Source organism: Temnothorax nylanderi, unplaced genomic scaffold, assembly GCF_030848795.1.
Source record: "Temnothorax nylanderi isolate EJ_2023f unplaced genomic scaffold, tnyl_v1.0 TNYL_tig0020_pilon, whole genome shotgun sequence".
Lineage (NCBI taxonomy): Eukaryota > Metazoa > Arthropoda > Insecta > Hymenoptera > Formicidae > Temnothorax > Temnothorax nylanderi.
The window spans coordinates 310,209-320,054 of record NW_027249082.1 but is presented as its reverse complement, the minus strand read 5'-3'; the positions used below and the strand labels follow the sequence as shown (position 1 = coordinate 320,054).

Here is a 9,846-nt window from a genome sequence, read left to right as displayed (position 1 = left end):
TATAAGCGTGTAAAAGATTGATATAATTTCGAGCGACGCAAAAATTTGTGTCTCGGAAGATAAGGGGTCGTAACGAGCTATCAATCATTTTTGCCCGGTATTGATTTAAAGTATTTTATCATCGGTTGCCGATGCATATTGTGACTCTTATAATTAGTTGATATAATAATGAAATAATCGTTCAATAATCAACAAGAAGCGTGTTCGTACGGTTAAATAATTTATTATTGTAAGATCAACAGTATCTACATTTAATAATAATAATATAAAACGATTTTTGTTAAATGTTATTATACATTTACGAGAAAGGAAGACATTATCATAATTCATTATAATATATCAATTAGAGATTACAGATATAAGAATTATACATTACATCGTTATCGATCTCCGCGCATATTTTGCATTTTGTTGATCAGAATAAAAATAATTAAAATTACAGACTCAAAATTACGAAATAATGTATTAGATTAGAAAATGAATAAGCGTACGTAATAGGAATTATTTTGCTTCTTCACATGTGATCATCATCGATTGAGAAATGCGATCGTTCTAAAAAGGAATGTGGACGATGGCGCTAAATACTTATATTATATCGCAAAAAAAAACATTTATAATTATAACTTAAATTAAAGGCTAAATTTAAAAGGTTAGATGATAATGCATTAACTAGTGTGTAAAAGTACTATGAATTTTCTTATTTCGCTTTGCGTAACAAAATAGATTTAGAAGCGTTTTCTACATCTACCTTAACGTATAGTCTTTCTGTTATAGTATAAAGAAGAAATCTAAAGTTTGCATATTATGCAAGATACAAATATGCGCGTCGATAAAAATTGAATTTTTGCTGATACCGATATATCGACCCATGACTTATATTATAAGACATAATAATCGTTGCTACAGATGTTATTATACATATAAATAAGTGAGTATATCCAAAAAGAATCAGTTCAACAGCGTTCCGGAGATAACACGCAAATTTAGCCATATTTTCGCACGCGCTGCGTTTTGCACTACTGTACCGAAGAAACAACATATACAATTTATGATCACAATTACGTAATTGTCGAGACAGACGCGATGTTTCGTCTAAATACGATACTGCCCGCGTACTTTGAACGTACCGTCGTGATTTAGATGCAGTTACATCCGCTTGTCGGCTTGTCTACAAAGTTTCCATCGTAAAGCTTATCGCTGAACCGGATTCAGGAAAAAGATTGACTGTCTAAATGAGGAATCACCCTACGCACACTTTGAAGTTGCGAATTGACGATAATCTAATTAATCATCTGGAATCATATCCCGATGATAAGTGTCTTTTTGGAGTAAAAGTGATGTAGAGCGATTCAGAAATAGCGTACGGATTAATTTTTCCTCTGTCACATCATGCAAATTATAATTTCATTATTATAGAAAGAAGCATGATTGCGCTCAAGTGAAAATGCGCGATATTGACGACGTACTTTGGACCAGTTATACTTTGGACAGTTCGGACAAAATCTTCCAGAAAGAAACGCAAGTGTTAAAAATTCGACGAAACGATCTGTAAACATTTTAATTCGTCAAATAATTTTTAAGAATAATAATTGATAAGCGACTACGACGGAGGTCTTTTACAATCTCGACTTTTATTCGGATATGTGTCTTGATATCCTGATATCTTTGTTATATCTTGACGACTGCGACGGACAAATATCTTTCGTTCGAAATCATGTTTAATCTTCGACAATTGCGTAACTGTCAATGACGTTCGATACAGCGTGATATTGTATCACCGATAGTGATCTTTTGTCTCAAAGGGAAGCTTTCGTTTCTTCCCTCCCTCCCTCCCTCTCATTCTCTATCTCTCTTTTTTGTTTTGCTTTTGTTAATTGACTATTTTTTTTTACGGTTGCCGTGACTCGTGCGCTTACCCTTATGACATTTACTCACGTTTGTACTGCGCTTCTGCATCACTGCACCATTGTTAGTTTCTCCGGGTGATTTCGATCCTGTCAAAAAAAAAAAAAAAAAATATGTCGGTTTGTTGAGACGAGTAGATTCACATACGATCTAAATATAAAGTTTGACGACATAGCTACGAAAAACGAGCCAACGTATGCAAGTGCGTTTTGATGTACCTGAAGTCGTTGATGCTGAGATGAAACGTGCTTCGCCATTGATAAACTCGTTTGTTTTTAAACTCTCTCTTGTGGTGCATTCTAAACAATTGATAATTTGGATGTAATTGATTTTATTTATTTAATATACGATTATATGCGATATAATATTTATCACTGCGATGGTCACCGGTGATCAACACCGAGTTTTCCGGTCACTATAGTTCTTCCCAGACTTACTATATAAACTCATTGATGCCATCATGCATAAAGATAGATATTCAAAGCTTCAAATATTACACGAACGCAAAATGTGCGCGTATTACTATAGCAGGACGTAACGTCTAATCACTAATGTCATAGGATTATCTCAAATGGATTAAATATTGCATAGGAATATTATAAAATGAAAGAAGAGATTTTGTTTATCGATTTTTATTTACGGGCTCAACATGATGGAGCACCTTTTTACGTTACAAGCGGAATCCAAAACGTACTAAATGAAGCGTAATCGAATTGATGAATTCGACATTCGATGATCTAATTAATTGAATAACAAGATTGCTAGATTTAATTTTAAAGGATTCTTTCTTCTTTAGATATCTTAAATAATACGTTTACCAACACGAACGAATTCAATGTAAAGAGGAGAACAATTCCATTCATGAAAAAGTAGCAACAACTACAAATGACAAAATTAGAAAGTCGTATTAAGATGTACACGATTATGCACTAAAGACCGGCAAAATTTTTGTATCGATATATATAATTACAATTATTGTGTATCATGGCGATCTTGTTTTCTCTTATTATATAATTACAATGTTTTTGTTGGTGCTAGCGATATATATTTTGTACAAAATTCTAATTAATTGTAATTACATTATATCCATTTTATTTATAATTATTTAAATTTCTCTAAGTAATTTGCAGTAAATGATCGATTAAATAAACACAATCGACGTAGGATCTAGTAGCATTTTGTGTGATGCGGGAAAATAGTATTACTTTCTAGAGCCAAAAACGTTCAAAATATACCTTTAACACAAACGTAGAATTGAGTTATTTCCTTGATTGATTTACTGCTATTATATTTCACGATCGTCTATGTCCAGGAAACGAATAAAATAATTTAAATAATTTAAATAATTTAGTAACAAGAGTTATCATTTTTTTCAATGAAAACTCTTAAGTGTGTCGAAAATCAATATTGCGTATAACCGCATATATATAAAAAAATATTGTATATAAAATAATATCTAAAATATTATTGTGTATAAATTAATATCGCATATATCGTAAATATAATAACACGTGTAAAATAAGCAGCCTCGTAGATTGCATGTGTTTACATGTTTCACGATTTAATCGTTAATAATGTTAACGACCATTAGTAATATTAATACGAACCCATTGATGCAACAATTCAATGCACATATATTCGTCGCATATGCTTAAAGCTATTGAATGATACTTGATCAGAAGTTAGAAAGCAATTTCAACAATGCGAGCAAATGGAAATTCAGGGCGACGTAAACGAAAGCAAATGCACATGCAGCGAATGCACAAGCGCGTGTAGGAGGAGTGTAAGATAGCGAAAATCCAGCTCGAGAGCCAGGTCGAGAGATCGCAGCCACAGGAGATGCAAAACGCGTTATTGAGAATCACTTACGTTCGGCGACCGAGGATTCCTTCGGCGCGTCGCTGTCCGAGCTGATCGGCGAGTAGAAGGTCGGATCGCCTTCCTGACTGGATCTGTCGGGCGTATAACACTCGGGCGAGTCGATACGCAGCGAAATCGCGAGGCGCTCTTCTACCTTATCGCGGCTCTCCTTGGCCGACGATCTCTAAATACGTTGAACAAGCTCGTTGAACATTTACGTATTGCGTAAAGAATCGATCCTAAAGTACCGTCAACGTTCCTCGATACCGACGTCGATTCCGTTCCGCTCTCGTAGTCTCGTATCGCGCGAAAAATTCGCGTAGGACATATTTCATATATATATACACGGATATAAAATTTTGCTGTTTCTAATTGCTTTCGTTGCGTTGTGTTATTAGCGTTTCGTTCTGTTTGACGGAATAGCTGAAATACAGTACGGCAGAATTTATTAAAGAATTTATTAACGCAAAGGTATCGCGCGTCTACTTCGCTTGTGTATGCGCTTGCTCGTTTAGAGCGTAAATCTCGAGTAAACGCGAGGCAGCCACGTGTGTCGACTTCTTTCATTCCTCATTCTTCATAAAGACAATCCTAAAGGGCATTTTTCGAGGTGTTTACCTTCTCGCAATCCAGCTCGACGGTTCCCTGCTGGGGAGCTGGTGCGGAAGTCTGCTCGGCATTCAGAAACCGCTCGATATTGGTTTTGACGTTTTTCTGGAACAATTTAGCGTCTTTAACGACGTCGCGAACTTCAGTCGGAGACACGTTGCCGTCGTCGCTGTTCTCGTCGCTGCTCGTGTCGCTCGAAAAGCCGCATTTGTCCGGCTGAAAAGATAGCGAAAACGTGGCCAGATAAATATTCCCTATCGTGCAAAAGCACATACATGTGCAACATTGGAACTAAAAATATAAATGAAGCGAGCGCGGCGTATCGTCGAAGCAGCTGCGGGCTATCTGTCGCAGAAGGGTCAAGTCACAGAGTTTTCTTCGAATCCGCAAATTGATTGTAAACGTGAAACTCCGCTTGAATCGACTACGAATTTAATGATAGCGTCCAGGACGAGAAAATGAATATCAGATGACATATGATACTTGATCACTCACATCGAAATCCTCATCGTCCTCGCTATTCTCCAAAGCGAGTCGATCGATCTTCTCATTCAGAGTCTCCTTCTTCTCCTCTTTCTCCGATTCGCTCGATGAGTCTTTTAATTTTGCTGTAGACTCCATCGATTCCGTCACTGATTTTTCTTCTAATGTCGTTACCTTGAATCGAATATTTTATTAGTTTCAATATAGCGAAGAGATAATTCTTAAAACAGAGTTTCAACGAATACATAAATTCACATTTACGATTATCTTAGATACTTGTCTCTCGAGATTTTTAATAATAGATACGCACAGATAAATCCGCCGAAAGATATTAATCTGTAGAATAAACATTTAGAAACACAAAATACATGCCAACAAGAGAGCACTCGAAATACTCGGAGAAAGAATAGATCACGATATTTTTAGATAATTATACAATTAAAAAAATGCAATTAAACATACGTGATTGACATTTATATAAAGTGTAAGATCAATAACGAATGCGTTCTACTTACTGGATCGGGATCGAGGACGCTACTAACGTGAATTTTGGTGGGCGGTGGTGACAGAGAAGGTTTGGATGCATCCAGGCAGGATAAGCTCGACAAAGTCAGCCGAATGGACTTGATCAGAGCCTTCTTAGCCTCGTTGATTGACGATCTCTTGTCCTACACCCACCATCGAGACTATTATTGTGCTAATTTTATTATCTTTCTGCAGTCGTTGCATTCGCTACATTTCACTGACAAACAAAACGCGCGTCTTACCTTCGTCTCGTACCTCTCTTTCGTTCCTTTGTTCATTCCTTTGTTTAGATACCTGCGACATATCTGCACGAATTTCACCTGCCGAAAAAGTGAATTACAATGAGAGGATTATAAAAGAGGATTAGAACGAGTTGGAAGAATGTGCAAATAAAATAAACACTTAACGAATTCTAAAACTGCTCGCGTTTTATAATGGAAAAATCAACGTGATATAAAGCTTGTTTCCGCCGATCTTTATTTTTTTTTTAACTAACACGACAATGTTAATGTTAAATGTGTAATTTATGTAAAGATGAACGTACCATTCCGCTCGGCGTGATTTTAGGGTAACCCAATATGTAACCACCTATATTCAGTGTCGCTCTGATCACCCGCAGCAGCACTAAGCTCGGCAAGAACAAGAGCCATGGCAACGGTCTCACGAGTTCCGGTTTTCCCGAGTCTTTCCGGTTCTCGTCTGAAATAACGATCAAGCTCGGTCACCGAGAAAACTATTTTTCGTCGTTAAAACGATTCGTACCTCCTCTGACTTCCTGCCTAGGTAGACTCCATTCCGCACACTTCTCTACAACCCACAGGAAATTATCCATAAGTTTCAGCACTGTTTGGCCCAATCTGCTTTGCACCACGATTGACTGCAGCAATCTCAGTTCAATCCAAATACAATTCTCTTGCGGTGCCTCGTCGACTGCCTAACGACACGAGTGAACAATATAATTTGCTCGTTCACCGGGATATATTTCTACAGAATATAATTTTCGAATGCTTACTGTCTTTGACGAACTTGCCGTGGCCATGTTTATGTCGGAAGTAAATCAACACCTAGAAAGATATTTGAGCCAGCGTAAATCGGCTTGTTCGCGTTAATTATCAATTTAATTCTAAGGCGACAGAGCGCTTTTTTTTTAATTATAAGTGTATTTTTCTTTTATGGAAAATGTATAAGTTATTCAGAGATTGTTGATAATAGCGTTGATTCAATCATTTCTGATGCTATACCGTTTGTTTTCCATCAACTATAAGCGAATGTTTAATAAGATTCAGATGTGAAGATTTTCCGTAAAATGTGAATGCTCGCGTGCCACGGAATTTCTGCAATGGATCCGAGTAATGTTTATACGGAGACAGTACGCTGATGATCCGCTGATAGTCCACGATCAGAGGACATGAATAAAATTTTCCCTCATTAAGTCTTAATGACTCAAGTTAAGTCCTAATGACTCAGAAATGCAAAATAGACAATGAAGAAAGCGACGATGATAAATTATTATCAGGAAGGCACGACCTCGGCTTATCAGGGCGGAACGCCAAAAGAAATTCCAATAATGGCGTATTTTCGTCGCTAAAACATAATATGTATTCGATCACTGATAGACTAATTTAGATCCCCGAAAAATATCCAGAAGTTATGTTTTATAGATTTTATCACGCGGCATTTCAATCTATACGCGCGCAGTTTCTCTTGGAGCATTCGTATGTACCTATATGTTACACCAGTGATTTATATTTCCAGCAATTCTTATGATTTTATCAAAGCAGAATCGATTTTTAATTTCCAAATGTATTACAAAGCACCGCAAAAGAATATACTTAAGAATAATTAAGTTGAGACTCAAGTTATTTTAATGCTTGCAATTTTAAAGCATGTCATTTTAATCGTCGGATAAATTTATGTGTACGTGCTGATTTATTTACAGATGGGATAGAATTTGTTGCAAACTTACAGACGAAGATGGTCTTTGCTAAATGTCCACGAGATATGCTGATGCAATTTAATCTATCTCGATTTTATAAAATTGAGCACGTCAACTTAAAAATCCTCGCCAGAAAAGTGCCACGTGCGTGATATACAAGTGCAAATGATATACAAATAAAAATAATGTAGGTACTGACTAAGCTTTATCAACGACATTTTTCTCGTATATAACATTTTTGAATTTAACCGATAATGATAAATGTAGTTTTCCTCTCGCAAGTCAAATAAATGGCTCAACGATATTGATAGGGCATTATAGAATAATTTGTCGCAATGAATGATGAAAACATTTAGGAAGTTACGTGTACGTTAAAACAAACAAAATGTTTATTTAATTGTATAATTTTAATTTGTTCTGAATCCCAATATTGAGTCTTTATCATTAATTACATAAAACGGACTGACAAATGGATATATGTATAATAATTTAATATATTGACTAATGGGCATGTAATAATTTAACGGATTGATTAATAGTTAGACTTTTTAATCACAGTCGATGTGTTGTAACATAACTTGAACTTTAAATTAGCGAAGTGTCGATATTATTAACAGATTGACGCAATTAAAACTTGTATTCGCTCTAAATATTTCATGTTCCAAGATATGATCTGAGAGCAAAGTTTACAAATTGGAGACACGAGATTAATAACATGACATCTTATACATAGTATCCGTGAAATTTTATTCGGTTGTACTTTCCTTGACTTCGGAAGTCCATGGTCAAATAACATCTTAGGCAACTGTTTACATTACACATGCCGAGTGATAATTAAGAATTATGTCTGTGCGATGTCTAGTAAAAATCTAACTATCCTCTTACTCACTCGTTTACATCGTGACTACGATAACGGAGTTATTCGTCGTCACGATGTTTGTCTTTTTCGGCTTTTATCGTGTTTTTGTTTGATTCGTGTAGCAGGTCCTCTTGACCGTCAAATCTTGTGCCGCCTATCGGCACAATATAAAAGAAAAAGAAATAATTTTTTTTTCCGTTGAACACACACAGTGAGCGTGGTGTCTGTACACACGCGCGAGTAATCCAGGAGAATGTGAAATCTTTCAGCTGTATTATTTCAACCGCTTTGAACAGATCGAGCCGCCGATTGCATAAATTACATATAATAGCATAATTGGTTATTATTCTTCAAAGTGTATCTAACGGTACTGAATTATTTTTAGAGGAAAAAATTACGTAAGAATTATTCAGGTAGTGAATTACTTGTGTCTTCTAAGGCATTCTCTTATTATATTTGCAATTATGTTATTTGATCACCAACAACAGTGACGAATTTTCTTGCAAACGCACCAATTATCTGAGAGAAATTACTACGGCATATAAATAGTAAAAATAAAAATTAATCGCGGCTGTAAATCGTTTATCTCTTCTTCGTCGATAAATTAACTAGCGCTGGAATTCGTGTCGAAACACATCATTATTTGTCAAAATCTAACATACTGTTGACTCTACTAGATAATTCAATACGAGTGTTTAGAATGTTCGGGTCAGAAAGGACAGACTTTGAAATAGCATCATATCACTAGTCAATACGTCTCCAGTTAATTTCGCGATGCTACAAATCACAGAAAGTCTTATTAAACAATCGATTCTTTCAGTTTTATAAAAAAATTGGTAGATATAATCTTTCTTAATACATCGAATAACATCATAATCTGTTTAAAGCGCAGAATAATAGAGAATTTTTCCACCAGTTATTGATAAGCTTCTTCGGTATACGAAGCATGATTTTTGCAGCCTGCCTGTCATTAAACTTTAACTTGAATTACCTCTCGTTGCGAATACAAAGGCTGGATAGAGAACTATCGCTGCTACTGCTACTGACTGTAATCTTCGTCGCAATCACGTGCTGTAACGTCCTAGAACGGTGTCCTTTGCGGTCGCTAGCTGTACTCTTGACGAGTACTCAATCACGCGCGAACGGAGCCGACACTTTCGTGACTGCGCGATGTTGAGCGCGAACTGAGAAAGCAGAAGTTTCACGGACAGTAACGTAACAACGATCGAGAGCGTGTAAGCGGCGCCTTACATATGTCAGAGTCCGCAGCGATTTTTGGGGTCCCGAGAAGAGAATCAAGCCTGTGAAACGCGGCGATGTATTTCTTCGCGTTAGATCGCATGCGAGCTAGTTAATAGAAATGCGTCACGCAACATACTTTTCTAACAAAATATTTCGAAGAAACGCATCATCTGTCGCAAGCAGCTTAAAAAAATGAAATTCAATCTACTGACAGAAAAGTATCACAAAAATGTTTCGGCTGATCAATTATTAACTTAAAATATATTCATACTGATATTTTTTTAATTCTTCAAGTACTATTCATAAATCTTTGAAGCGCACATTAACGAGATTTACAATCGCATCGTTTATCTGTATTAACATATCTACTTTGCACTCTTAATATACATCTTGCAATAATATATGAAAAAATTTTGCGTCATTTATT

At 36.0% G+C, this 9,846-nt stretch overlaps 1 protein-coding gene across 4 annotated transcripts; it reads right to left on the bottom strand.

Annotated features, from left to right (window-relative positions):
• Window positions 1–207: 207 nt before the first annotated feature.
• On the bottom strand, window positions 208–9,533 carry LOC139769099 (uncharacterized). 4 transcript variants are annotated; one of them, XM_071699862.1, is made up of 11 exons: window positions 9,169–9,533; window positions 6,395–6,446; window positions 6,145–6,316; window positions 5,927–6,081; window positions 5,625–5,702; window positions 5,373–5,525; window positions 4,870–5,031; window positions 4,384–4,590; window positions 3,775–3,949; window positions 2,124–2,204; window positions 208–1,994 (listed from the first exon to the last, which is right to left on the bottom strand). In XM_071699862.1, the coding sequence occupies exons 2-11, from the start codon at window positions 6,419–6,421 to the stop codon at window positions 1,879–1,881; spliced, it is 1,326 nt and encodes a 441-aa protein (XP_071555963.1). In that variant the 5' UTR covers window positions 6,422–6,446; window positions 9,169–9,533; the 3' UTR covers window positions 208–1,878. The 4 variants fall into 4 exon arrangements, with proteins under 4 accessions (XP_071555963.1, XP_071555964.1, XP_071555965.1 ...); XM_071699863.1 differs by lacking the exon at window positions 9,169–9,533 and adding an exon at window positions 7,349–7,372; XM_071699864.1 differs by lacking the exon at window positions 9,169–9,533 and adding an exon at window positions 6,624–6,719.
• Between the last annotated feature and the right edge of the window lie 313 nt (window positions 9,534–9,846).